A 14,838-nucleotide genomic window follows, 5' to 3' on the forward strand; every position below is an offset into this window, starting at 1 on the left:
ATAATCACGTGTTCACGGTCCTTTTAAGCATTAAACTAATTTTCTAACGTATTGTTCTTTTGAAATTATAAGATTCTTAAGCTGTAAATTAATTTACGACATGCATCATAATTGTTTCAAGTCAGAACGGATTTAATGACTAAATTGTCTAATACCCAATGGATCACTTCATGGGTGTAATACTGTTTCTAAAAAAAAATAGTTATCACTACAAAGGTAGGACAGAAATACTTCATAAATATGTGGTCATCACAGATACTGTAAATCGTGACTAGAGCGGAGAAATATATGAAGTTTGCCTTTCTTAATATCCTTTTCCTTCTTTCTGCCCATGATGTCAACTGTAGTTATGTCCCCTTGTTCAGATCCCTCCTCAGACACGTGGGCCTCTCCCAAACAGTCATCTATCAGTACGTTGTCATTCCATACCTACAAACACAAACAATAGGTTGAATTTTGCAGTATTACATACTTATTTCGTTGCTTCATTAAGGAAGACGAATATAATATATAAGCTAGAATTTGATGATAATGTTGAAATATAGGATTTATATATCATGAGATGATTTAACTCTGAGAAGAAATGTCACATGTTTTACATCGTAACACTTGCACTGTAAACGAGGAATTTTTATGTGAATTTTCCAATAACGTACCAAATGAACCAGGTCTTACCACCAACTCGAAAACCTAAGGGGTCACTATTATATAAAACTACATAAACGCTGTTTCATTTGCTTGTGACGTCAAGCGTGGAAGATAATTACCTCAACCACAACAGGTTCGTCGGGTTTTTTCCTATAAAAGGTGGCCTTGACCTCCCATTTAGGTTGAGACGAATTTGGACAGGTTTGTGACGTCACCTTTTCACCTTCACATCTGATCACGACGTAAGCGTCGATAGCTGAAATAAAGACAATTTACTAACATCAAAAGGTCTTATTAATATAGTTATTGTCAGTCTACATCGCTTTTAGTAGAGTTACATTGTTGATATCGACAACAAAGAGAACCTAATACTCTCTCTTTGTATTGCTGAAAGCAAATCCATATCCTTAGCTATTAACCTATAGTAACATAGAAACTGATTGTGAAAATAATTAATGTCTGTTATCACAGTGAAGAAACTTACTTTTAACCTTTGACCCTGTTGGTAGCTCCAATCCCTCCGCACCAGTCACGTGTATTGTGGTAACAATCTTATGCTTAGCCGTGCACGGACATGTAGTGGAGGGGCACTCTTTTTCCATTTCCCTGTGTCAGAGAAAAGAAACCCAGTTTTGTTGCTGTGATGACTGATATGCGACTGCTAATTGTACGTAATAAACTAAACTGACAATATTCTGTGTATCAATAATACAATTTTCAGGAATTACTTCTCATAGTATTCTTGTAACTTGTATAAAGTATATAGTCATACGTCACAGAGCAACAAAGCGAGTTTTATTAAAAATGTACAGAATGCACATTCATGTGAATATCAATTTGCACGCAATTAAAATGTAAAACGAAACATTGAAAAAAAATTCAAATTAAAAAGTTTGAAATATTAATATTTTTAAAGGATGTTTTTTTTTTAATTTTTAAAATCGATTCTTTATGTGCCATGATGTATTAATTACAGAAGGCCTGTTATATAGAGGATATTTTATAGTGTCCTCAGTAATAACAAATATATCTCAAAAGTGTATCTAATAATTCATTGTCGTCCACGAATGCACAACGTCATCGCATGACATCGAAAGCAATTAGAGTAAATTGTATTTGCTTAAGATATAACCACGTTAACACAGAGTGGTTCGTTCCTCAGCTTCCTGAGAAATACAAACCGCCTCTGGAAGGCAGCGTCGAACAATGCACCACCTACTTAACACGAGGTTTAGTAAGGTCTACAAACTGACCTATCGCGGCCCCCGTATACAGTCAAAATTAATGTAAGTGAAAAACACTGAACAATAATTAAATACGAATTCACTTAATATTGTTAAATATATAGGTTTTAGAATTACCTACAAATCATTGATAATATTTCGACATTTGTGGACAAGATATGTCATGTACATAATTTTCTTGCTATCAACAACTTCATGTTAGAATACGTATTGACATTGCTTCATGTACGTAATTGTGCAATTCATGTTAGGAAAAAAATCGACCGAATAAAGAAAACAGATGAAAGTCATGAAAAAAATTCACAATAATAAACAACAATTAATATAAAATATTTGCAAGCTTGTTGTATTGGCGGTAATGACATCTGATCCGGGTTCTGAACAGAGAACACCATGTTTCCATGGACTTCAGTCATTCATTGTCTATTGTAAATACGTAACTTATCATGATATTTTCATAATTACTTCATGAAACATAAATTAAACCTTCTTTAATGACGTCAGGCATTCATTAAACCACACATGGTATACCAGCATCACATATCCACCACAAGGTTTAACAACATGCAACAACAGATTCATGCGACGCCGAGGATATGCTAGCATACTTACACAGGGGACGAAAACTTTCCACTACACGCGTGTGCATAATGAAAAGATATTGTTAATTGCATACTATGCCACATATAAGAACTTTGAGAACAAGCCGATAAATTAATAATCAAACATTATTATGCTGTAGATTTCTAAATAGATTTGAGATTTGTCTTCTGGAAAAGACTTATTTTGCCTTCGAATATCATATTTACAAAAAAATAATAAATGTTACGAGTACCAAGTGGTACATAAATAGTTTTGATAAGTATCACCACCTGACATGTTGCAGCCAGTAAAGAGTTAACTGTATATCTACATTATTGATTTTAATATTGATCACATTACCCCTAATTAATTGTATTTTAATGCTAGTCACGATAACTTTAAAATGTCTTTCATTTGATTCATGAAACGAGACTACATCTTTCTCTATCAATTAAGATTTGAATGTATTTTTCCCCAATTCTACCGTCCTTGAAAATAGTGGAAAATAATCTCTAAATATATGTTAACACTTTAAAGTGTCTTTATTCAAAAGGTTAATATGTATTCATCAATATAACAATGCAAATTTTGACTTAAAGTTTCAAAATGAAATCATTTTCTACAAAATATTACAATATATTCGTCATTTCTAGCAATGAAAACGTCTTTCCGAAATAATATTAATTTTTATTTTTTATTTTAAGAAAGTATTCCTCTACATTACCAAGGGAAATAACTCACCTTCCAGACGCCTTGCTGCCCGAGTACATCCGCAGCATAAAGGGACCTAACTCTGTCGATTCCGTTGTAGTAGGTAAAACAACGTATCGACCTTTCATTAGCTTCACTATGCCGTATATACTACGATCAGCGATGTATTCCGAACAGTACACCGCTTCTCCCTGGATATGTACCCGGTATTTTCTATTCTCCTCTACCTGTAATTGTAACAACGGAGAATCTTTAATCATATCCTCAAAGCCTACGTGAACGGAAGCAATTTTCATATCAGCATGTGTGAGTTGAATTCAGTTAAATTGTTATTTATTTAAAAAATTAATATTTATTATTGCTCAAATCAGATAAAATTAAAAAATCATCCAGATTTTGAGCGATTTAAAATTAGAATTTATTTCAGTAACAATGGTTTAAAAATGATGTTCTACAATGAAGCATTCCGGGAAACCAAAAGACACATAAGGAAATTTAACACAAATTTAGAGTTAGACAAAGCAGAGCTAAACAATGAAGTAAAGTGTAACATACAGCTGTTTCGTCCTTCTATTTATGAATTTCTCTATTGGCCTAGTTTGTTGAAACCGAGAAGGCAATTGCAGAATATTCAAACTAGTCGAAATAAATATGGAGTTTTAAAACTACCATTCAATCAACTTCATAATTTCAATACTAAATACTTTCCAAAGAATATAATTTTTTCTGTACCGTTCCACTATTAACATGAATTAAATTGTGATGATACTGCAAACCTCGAGGACCAACTGTCCACCAGAAATGTCTACTACTTGCCATTGTAGAGAATGCACTTTGCAATTCAAATTAAGAATTAATATAAATGTCAAAATATAGATAGGGTGGTGCAAACATTTCCATCAATTTTAAAATCCAAGTATGATGTCATTGATAAACATTGTAGTGCTTCAGTGTCTATTGAAAACCATTTATCTGAATCAGAATAAATTTGAACTTACTTTCATTATCTGGAAGCCGATTTTGTTGAGCTTGCGGCCGAACTCTTGTCCATGGACGATGTCCTGTTGTTCTAGTGAGAACATCACATTGTCGCTCATCCCAGCGACATCAAATGCGTACTGTGAACAAGGTAAACACTAGATAAGTACTGTGAACAAGGTAAACACTAGATAAGTACTGTGAACAAGGTAAACACTAGATAAGTACTGTGAACAAGGTAAACACCAGATAGGTACTGAGAACAAGGTAAACACCAGATAAGTACTGAGAACAAGGTAAACACCAGATACGTACTGAGAACAAGGTAAACACCAGATAAGTACGTACAGTGAACAGGGTAAACATGACATGCACACTGTGGCAAGGTCATTAATCCAATGCTGATTGAGAAAAGGTAAAACATCACATACGCCATGTGATCAAGACAATGACCATATACATACTTTAAACATTGTAAACAACAAACGCACACTGCTAACAAGGTAAATTATCAAACACGCATCGTTAACATCTTAAACATTAATTAAGTACACATATATTAAGCATGCATCTAATACTTCACATAAGTAAGTTAAATAATTATTTTAACATTAATAACTGTTGTATTGAGGGTTTGTAGTGCTGTTTGATACTACACAATATATCGTGAGAATGCATATATACACAGTGTAGATATTGATTTACCTCCCTTTACGCATATGATACACTATGTTTAAACGACAACAAGAAAATACTATAACAATTTCTACTTATGTTGCATTCGTGATATACTAATGTCACTTCGTCGCATTATACTATTTGAAAGAGTTATATGATAAATGATACATAATTAGGGTGTTGCCTTTGGGTTACTAAGGACGAGTGGGTCACAAAGGGCTTGTATGTGACTATGGTGTTACCTGTGGGTTACTAAAGACAAGTGTGTCACTAAGGGTATGTAACTATGATGTTACCTGTGGGTTACTATAGACAAGTGGACCATTAAGGGATGTAACTATGGTGTTACCTGTGGGTTACAACAGACAAGTGGGTCACATAGGGTATGTAACTAGGATGTTACCTGTGGGGTACTAAAGTGGTGTATATAACTATGGTGTCACCTGTGGGTTACTACGGACGTGCATGTAGTGCTACCTGTGGGTTACTAAGGACGTGTATAATATTACCTGTGGGTTACTAAGGAAAGTCGGACTGTTGTAATCATTTCCTCCATTCCTTCCGGACACTGTCCATTCTCCATGAAACACACATTCATTCCAGGATTTTTTTATGCTGAATATAGCGGTGTTTACAAAATGACATATGTCGACATTTGTAAAATTTACCACGAAGTCATCAAAGTTCATCCTGAAATAGAACAAGGCAAATATCTCTAGATTTTAATACTATTTGTCCTTTCGTATTTGTGACCTCTTATTTTGTTGATTCAGTGATCGATGTTACTTCACGAACTTTTTTACCATACGTCATTAAACTGTTTGTAAACAAAGATACATCTTTAGTCGCAACGATTCCTTGAGTATGGTTTATCCCCGAAATATGTTTTTTGTTTAACTGACAAAAACATTAGTTCAAACTATAATTCAACCAAATATCTGAAGATCGTTCTTCAATGGAAATTACATAATCAATATCTAATCTTTAAAAAGGTTGGACAGCTTGATTTTTTTGTGAAACTTCTGTTCTAAAATATAATAATCTGCTCTGAATGTACGGCCTGTCAGACTTCTTGAAATACAATAATCTTGAAGAAGCTTTAGTCATTTTAACATCAATTCAAACGCTCGGATGTCTTCGTGTTAATATGCTAACCTGAATAACCTCACTTGATCAATAAAACTGAAGTTTTATCTTCTGATACCTATCCGGATATCCCTTTTTTATTATGGCACAAAATCATATTAATTGTTCATTGGTAAAGTTCTCATCGTAACCGACCGCTAGAAGTTTAAACAATGCAGATATGACTACATTTAAGTTTTAGGGAAATATGATTAAGACTTTCAGATTTTCTACTATGTAAATGACATTTTGAAGACTGGAAAATAAGTTTTTCTCATTCATACTAATGCAGTGGTTTGATTTAATCCCCTACGTAGTGCTGAATTGAAAGTTCAGGGACTGATGATTCAATATGATACAACCGGGTTACGACATTTCAGCGTGAGGCACTATCAAACCTCAGTTATTCCATGTAAAATGTTAACTAATTAGACACAATTTAACAACATTTACCAAAATTCCCCTTCCTGTTCAAACCTCAGACCAATCTTGTGCCATTCTGATCGACTGATTTTGTTCCATTCCGGAGCACTGAAACGTATAATTAATTGTGAGAACATTAAAGACAGCATAGTTGAGAAAGAAATATGAACAAATTTACCTGACATTTCTCTTGATATCGGATAATCTAAATGTTGTATACGCTTTGCTATTAGAAACTTAAAGATTATTGAGTGAAGCTTCACTTACTCATAATTGATTGAGTTAAGAAAATAACCAACTTTGAAATATTACTATATAAAATTTAGGAGCTACCTCTATAGTTTAGGGTTACATCAAAACAATTTTTTTTGTTAATGCCAGGAAGTTAATATTATTCAATAATAATTGGGTAAAGTTAAAATGTTTTTGATATTGATAGATAAATAGGCAACAAATCACATGACTTACTCGTCTGACCATGCTCCAGTCCACTCCTTGGTTCCCCAGGGGTTGGCCATGCGTACCATATTGAGGACAGGACTCCCTACAGCGCCCTGAAGTTTCTTGTCTACAATTATCTCGGCTACCTTTGTTATGTTATAGCCGTGACCTAGAACCAGGCCCTGAGGTGTATCCTTACCAACTTCTGTCCTCTGACACTGAATGAATCGATAGGATGGAAATTTCGAAATCAGTTATATCAGACCATTTATTCTGTCATTGAAGATATGGTCAAAAACAAGACATACTGCAAACAATAAACCAGCGAGTCTAATGTTACACTATGATTCTAATGGAGTGAGACAAAAGAAGTCTAGCTGTTTAATGTAAGTCAAACGAAGCCAAATAGGTCTAATAAAAAATAATCTGTAAAGATGCAAATTTCAAATAAGTGTCGTTATTCTGTTTTGTTTGTTTGTTTGAATGTGTGGTTTATTTTTCTTTTTCAATTTTCAATGGAATCAGGAAACATATATTTCTTGAAAAAGAAATGAGCTGAAAAAATCATAGTCATGTTCATGACTACCTGAAAAATCCCTTTTCATGTTTTTGTTAGCATCCAAATTAACGGCCTTAACAGTATACCATGATCTTCTGTACTGATTCGTATAGTGTATCATACAACATGTATTACAGAAACGTCTGGTGATGTTATGGATAAAAGTTAGGGATACACACAGATGTGAGTCAGATAATATTCAATTTATAAACCAGCATTTGATAGTGATTTGAGGAATGATCCAGATCTTACTTGTATATTGCAGTTCATAAGTGCCTTGTTATCAGATGCATCTTTCAGCTTGAGGAACAACTGTTTCTTTACGTTCTTGTCATTGATGTTGATTCTAGACATTACAAGCTTCTCTGCCACCCCGCCAGTAAAGTCTACCAGAGCGTCACCCGTCCGACCGGTGTTCAAGGACTCGTAGTCCCCATATAGTCTGAAAAAAAAACATGGAAATAAAAGTGATTGGTGAATTGATGAGCTTTTTCTATAGTTGAAACAATTATTATGTTTTTTTGTTTTGGTAAATTTACAAATATTAAAACGGTTACAAAGGATGGAACACAACTGTGTGATATCACTTGTGTGTCTTTTGTACAATGCTTTGTGTTACGATTACCTGATGGTTTATGTAGTTCCTGAGGGCTACCTTAATGATACAAGTTACGTAACAGAATTCACAAATGCATTTGTTCTCTATCAAAAACCTTAGAACACCACAGTAGGTATAATGGTGTAATTGTGTTTGATCCTTTTTTACGTGCTAATAGTAAAATACAATATGGAATGCACACTCTGTGGTTCTTTAATGTATGACTTATTTACCCATTGCCGGGTATGTAATACATCCAGAATAAAAAGACAGTTTAAGCCAATAATTTATTAAGAATTTGTGAATATACCAAGAAGAGATGATTTCTAAATTCATTTCAATATAGATTTTAACATTTACTTCGATCAATTAAGAATTTTATATTCGGTTCCAAGGCCCGAGGCTTCACTGACAAATTCTAAAAGGACGACAAAGTTATATGAGGAAATGTTGATCATTTCTGACCATGATGTTTCAAATTCTAAATTTCTATTTTTAGAATTCTTTCACTTTAACCATCCTTCGACACAGATAGGATTTTTTCTCGTTTGTTATCACAATTCTCAACATACTTAGCGTACGCCTTTTCCAGGAGTGCAGACCAGAATTCGTTACGGGATTTGGAATGACAGAACACCAGTTTGCCGTTTTTCGTGGGAAGTCTATCATCCACTACCACATCAATCCATTCACCATACCGCCATAACACAAAATGGAATACGCCTCCGTATGTGTTCTTCTCCTCTCTCTCATTCCAATCCTGTTCCTTCACATTAGGTACCACCTATTGACCAAAGAAAAACTGTCCAGTAAGAAATAAACTAAAACATTGGTATAATCCATGCTTTGTATGGTGTGAAGAAACTGAAGTTGATTAACAGTTAAGGCATCACAGAAGGACATTATAACATAATGACACTAAGAACAACAGGTGTAAGAAAGTATCTCTGTATTATGGATCATTATGCATTGAACTACTAATTTGCTTTCCTCAGTTTCCGAATCCTTTTCGTAAAGATATGTCATGGCGCACTTTTGTTTTTGACTCTGTAGTTAAACATTCAAGAAAATTATAAGACCACGAAGCAATAGGCACTATAGCATAGATAAATAAGGAAAATCTGAAAATGAAAGTTAACAGAAAAAGTCATAAGAAAAGCTCCATTAACACAGGTCCACTCTTCTGACACCTGACTAAGTGGTGATGAAATATTAAAAAAGAACATAGAAAACACGAAAACCATCCATGTTTCTAAATAGACGATTGCTTTTCTAAATCATATTTAAAAATGGTTTGACATTTAAAAATTCTCGGTTGCCCCCAGATTTCATCACAAGGGTTTAAGTACACTGGACATACGCTCTCTATGATAAATTCATTAACTTAAAGGAATGCCCATACTGTAGTGATACCTTACAGCCCACAGTGAAATGGAAGATTTAGTAATAAAGATGTAAATTACAGACATTTGAATCAGGCTTGTCAGTGCACGTGTGCTAATGGTGACACGGTTATGACTTCTGGTCGAGACACTGTGTCAAACAACATGTTTCGTCGCCGTTATTAGTGATTATAGAATATACACGTCAGATTGGCCTAGCTGTAGGATATTGGAAAAAAGTATCGTGGGGCGAAAACCGTTAAAAATTTATCAATGCTATATCGTGTCGTCATCGGTTTTGGTCCGCTTAGTATTTCGGTTAAGACATGTTTGTAAAATATATTGCGTTAACTATTAACCTACGTGCCCTAGAAGTAGGGTGAATTTGTTACATCGTAACTTGTGACGCTTCTCGAAAGAAACTTCTTTTTTTCATAAAATGGTATGGATTCTTGATATACATTTTTACATGTCTAACATTCTTCAAAATTTGATGAAAAAACCCATCAAATTTGTTACCATCTGCAACATGAATAGAAATGGAATATGAATGGCCACGTTTTCTTGCAATTTTTCGGCTATGGAAGTCCAAACATGCATATCTGATATTGGAAAAATGACCATTTTAAAAATTGTCACATTTGATGACTCATTTCTGATTTGAATTAATTAGCGAAAGAGAGATAAAAAGAACCTTATTTGAATAATTGGTGTTTTAAAAGAGTAGTAGAAATATGGACTAATTGAGAGAAAAAAAAGAATCAACCAATTAAAAAAGGAATCTAACCCCTTAGAAAAAGTGCACGTATAAACATAAATATCCACCATTTCTGCAACTAGAATTTATTTGAGCATTGGTATTCGTTATCTGCCTATTCACATAACTAATAATGGGAATCCTAATACCATTAACGTTGACAGGCTGACTAGATAACATGCAAATCAAGCAGCTATATTTAACCTTCAAATCCCAGAATACTTTGACCACATGGAATGCTGAACTCGCCTGAATCCTGCTGGATTCTTGATAAGTATTGATGTCAGCTGTACTGTAGTATCTCTAAATAATTATACAGATGTGGTGACTGTATTGACATGGCGATATTTGTAAAATATTTCACGTCTGCTCTGATGGTTTACAAACAGGAACATACATCTAACAGCTGTGCCTTTTATATTGGGAACTTGAAATTCGCATATATTGTGTTGTTTCAGTTTCCATTAATGTTTAATTAAATAAAGCCACCAAGGGCATACATAAATATTTAACCTTCAAGAGAGAATTGGCTGGATGACAAACCTGTGATTCAAAACATGAAATCAATGAAAGAGGGCGAAATATAGACGACAGGGGAGATGAGACATAGACCTTTAAAACGTGTATCTTGCTAGGATATTTCTTCAAGAATCAACACGTACAATTCATGATAGTAGATAACAATGTCCTATGTAACATGAGAGGTTATATCTTATATAAAGCTACTCAGAGTTATATCAAGGTACTAAGTTAAAATAGCTGAGACATGAAGTTTAACGAATAACAAAAATTACCAATAGACACAAACTTCGTATTTTAAACAGAAACCACAGAAAGTGATATGGAAAGAGGATAAAAGCCAGGATTTCCAGAAGAAAGCTTTTATAACAAATCGCAATCTCAAATGTAATTGTCAGAAATTTCGAATAAATAACACAATGACAGATATACCTACGTTAATCTTAAGATAAAGGACTGATGACATTATTCATTTAAAAGCATAAGGGAGATAACTATGTTATATCTGTTAAAATGTGTAAAAACCTTATTTTGTGGACGTTTCGGGTCAGTTTCAAAAGGTCAACAGGTATACATTGCAATTAAATAGTATACGATGCCAGTATGAATATCTTTACGAACATGTCATCTTCACAAAATGTGTTTTGTGAGACAGTGAACGATATTTACACAGGTACAACAAACGAGTGTATCAGGCTTTATACAACTTGTATAATATAATTGATGGACTGCTATAGATAATCTCCCCTTTCATATCCTTGAACAGGACTGCACAGCCCTATACAAAGTCATATAGAATTAACGACCTGACATATGTTAATAGAAGGTTAATAGAATTCATCACAGGACATATTGATTTGCCTCGAAATCAATAAATTCCATCGATTTATCGGGAACACAAATGGAAATGGGATTATGGTTTGGATTCATTAGTCTGTCACTAGAATGGTACCTGGAAATAGGTCATATTCACTGGTCTGTCTTTTGTACAATCCTGAGTAGGTTTCCAGAGCTTTTACGAGACACATTCACGATTGATATAATGATCAGGTTGAATAGGGTATCGAAATTGTCATACACTACAAGTTCATATTTTATGTTTACTTTCAAGGATTTAGAAGATAATGTTAAACATTGAACACTGTTTAACCTTAAGATAAGTAAGTAATGCCTGAGTATAATTCATCAACGAAATCATAAGCAGATGAAATAAGAAATATATGATATTTTTAGGATACTTGACGTATATAGAGTTTTTACCCTTTCGAAGAGTTTCTTTTCCAGGGCAAGGCTGGCACATGCAGTGACGAACCAGGCATTTCCCAGCTCCCCTTGGTTAAGATCATCACAACTGACTCCCTCGACTACTAGTTTAGGTACCTTACACAGCTCCTGAAACACACACAAATAGTAAGATATATATGTTAAACTGGAAAAGTACCTACTTGTTAATATTTTACACGTATGAATCAGGTTCAGAATTTCCTTTTATACACTCCTGATTTCCATTTAATCTGTGATATCGTTTCAAAAAAAAGATATTCTCAAGACCTTTGTAAGACTTACCCTTGGCCTTTTCCATTCAATGTCCTGATCAATCTTACTGAAGAAGAGAGACTTGTTGTTGATCTTGAATTCGGGATCCTCAAAAAGTGTTCCGGCTTTAACATGACTACTCCGGATTGAGGAATATTTCTGACCTCTGTAGTTGGTTGGCATGATATTACTGATGAGCTGCAACAGCAGTAAAATATTCTTAGTCAAGTAGAGATTAAAAAAAATAAAACTAAATATTATATGGAATTTCGGGTCTAAGGTCACTCCTACGACACTGTTGTATTCTAGTCATTAAAATAACGTGTTCATTCATTACTGGAAGAGTATGCCGACTCTGCATAACCGTACTCTCCTATACAGCATGGATGAGGAAATTCATGTTACTGCAGAGTCATATTTTTGTGGAATTCCAATTACAAATACTTTATTTTGAGGCGTTATAACTTTATTGATAAATTAGACGCAGGGAATCCCTAAGAATAAAACGTATATTTTGATTATTTCAATAACTCATGGACATATGATTGCAAAATAAAGGAAAAACCACGAAACCAATGCAAATTTTAACCCCACGAAAATTAAAGTTTTTGCAGTATTTGGTTTATTATCCTAAACCATTTGAATCTTTAATTCTGACTGAACTGCTGGAAGTTCTTGGTCAGAAGCAATGTTAGATACACATTTTATACAAGAATACCTAGAAAATACCGACATATCACAAAAATCCTCAAATACAGAATCGGTGACATAAGAGCAAACAATGAACAAAAGTAATAGTATATAGAAACAACTGTAGAATATGATGACTTCGTGTCATGGGGACCACTGCCGTTTCCTGGCGAGTCAGGATGTCAACCACCCTGAAAATTTTCGCTACTTTGATGAGATACCCATATCTGTATACTGAGGTCATGTTGTACATTGTCCTACACATGCATATTTTACATTAATACACGACGATGATGATGGTGTTAGACAAAGAATAACTGAGAATAACTTGAGTTAGATTTTTTCATTCTATTATCGGTCAGAGACGAATATTTCATTAGATCTTTCATTAAAATAATTAAAATAAAGGAATATTTGTAGAAATGTTAATACACTTTGTGTCATAGCATAATTACAAAACATTACATAGCGGTATATTACTGGTGTCCAATTTTCGATATTTTTACCATAACATTACATGACGAATACTGATCTGCTAAATCCAAATTGAAGGGGAAGACATATATTGGTTCTCGGTCAGTAATGACGAAAATATGCCATGGCTAAAATTGGATATCTCGATTTTATCACCAAAGGAAGAAATTTGAACATGACGAAATATCTTGTTATACCATATCGAAAATTTGGGAGGAAATTTGACCATAACGGAAAGCTTGATGTCTTTATTTAACTACATTGCGTGGTAAATACCGGTGTCTAACGCTGTAATCTTTCTCATGAATACCTACCAGTAGGTACGTTACCTACAATATATATGTTAAATACTTACGTGTTTTATCTTAACCATGTCCGACAGTGAAATTCAAATCCTCACAACAATTTGTTTTTTCAGTTAGATAAATAATTACTTATATTGCAGTTGTACAATCACGATATACAGAATTCCATCTTCAATCCATAATTATTTAGAACACAATATTGTCACACAGACTTAACCACCATTTTGAATTTCGCTTATTCAATATAACTAACGGAAACGTACTCGGGAATTAATCCCATTGATCCCATGTATTAATCTGTTGATCGGTTCTAACGTTAAAGCTTTGCTATCCACTGTCAGATAGATTTATCAAACTAAGGAACACATGTGAGGCTAAATTTTGTTGATAAGTAAAAAAAAACATGCGGTGAAAAGCGACATAAGACCAGTCACTGTGTATATGAATGTGAACCCGTATTTCATTAATAAATCTTTAAAACAAAGATTAATTTAATGCCATGCATTTGATATGTCTTAATTCAAAATCTTATTCATAATTAACACGTGAACGAATATGGAAATAATCTAGACAAATTAATTAAATCATTTGCAATATAACTGGAATTATTTGCAGTATCTAAGTTTTTTTCAATTTTATAACGTAGCATGAAATCTCGATGAAGAATAATTTTTCACTTATCTTAACTCTTTGCTCCTATATAACATCTCGGCTCATAGATTTTCTATCGTAGCATAGAGCTTTACCGTTAGGTCCCTAACTCAGTAGTGCTAAGTTGCGTTACCTAAATGAAACATGCTGTGACACTGTATTGCAATGGCCCTGCATATTGTCTTTTTGTACAACGCTACCTTAAAATATGTAATATATTTGTTACCTAATACTGATTTTTAAACCAAAATTGTGGATATCTAGATCCAATAATTTGTTAAATATAAATGTCCTTCAAAGACGATAATAATGCCTAGTAAAGCGCACAATTCTCAACATATTCTGGTCATAACGCATGTAATCCCTATGTGCAAAGTCATGGAAGCTGAAAAGCATTTTCAGCTTAATACAAAGAGTATGTCATTTCTTCTCAATATTATTGCATAGATCGCTGTAGGTTTGATAACTGATTAAATCAATAGTTTCATCATACGATGGTTCGTTTTATAGTCAACATTTTGAATCAAAAGAATGGAA

At 33.7% G+C, this 14,838-nt stretch overlaps 1 protein-coding gene across 1 annotated transcript; it reads right to left on the bottom strand.

Annotated features, from left to right (window-relative positions):
* Positions 1–249: 249 nt before the first annotated feature.
* On the bottom strand, positions 250–13,718 carry LOC132545336 (calpain-5-like). The gene is made up of 14 exons (XM_060209016.1): positions 13,701–13,718; positions 12,212–12,379; positions 11,906–12,037; positions 8,560–8,771; positions 7,642–7,831; positions 6,858–7,048; positions 6,420–6,497; positions 5,351–5,531; positions 4,184–4,303; positions 3,216–3,412; positions 2,505–2,525; positions 1,133–1,254; positions 768–904; positions 250–429 (listed from the first exon to the last, which is right to left on the bottom strand). Exons 1-14 carry the CDS (start codon positions 13,716–13,718, stop codon positions 250–252), a joined length of 1,947 nt encoding a protein of 648 aa, XP_060064999.1.
* Between the last annotated feature and the right edge of the window lie 1,120 nt (positions 13,719–14,838).

Source organism: Ylistrum balloti, unplaced genomic scaffold (assembly GCF_031769215.1).
Source record: "Ylistrum balloti isolate Yb309-2 unplaced genomic scaffold, AGI_CSIRO_Ybal_v1 Utg369594, whole genome shotgun sequence".
Classification (NCBI taxonomy): domain Eukaryota; kingdom Metazoa; phylum Mollusca; class Bivalvia; order Pectinida; family Pectinidae; genus Ylistrum; species Ylistrum balloti.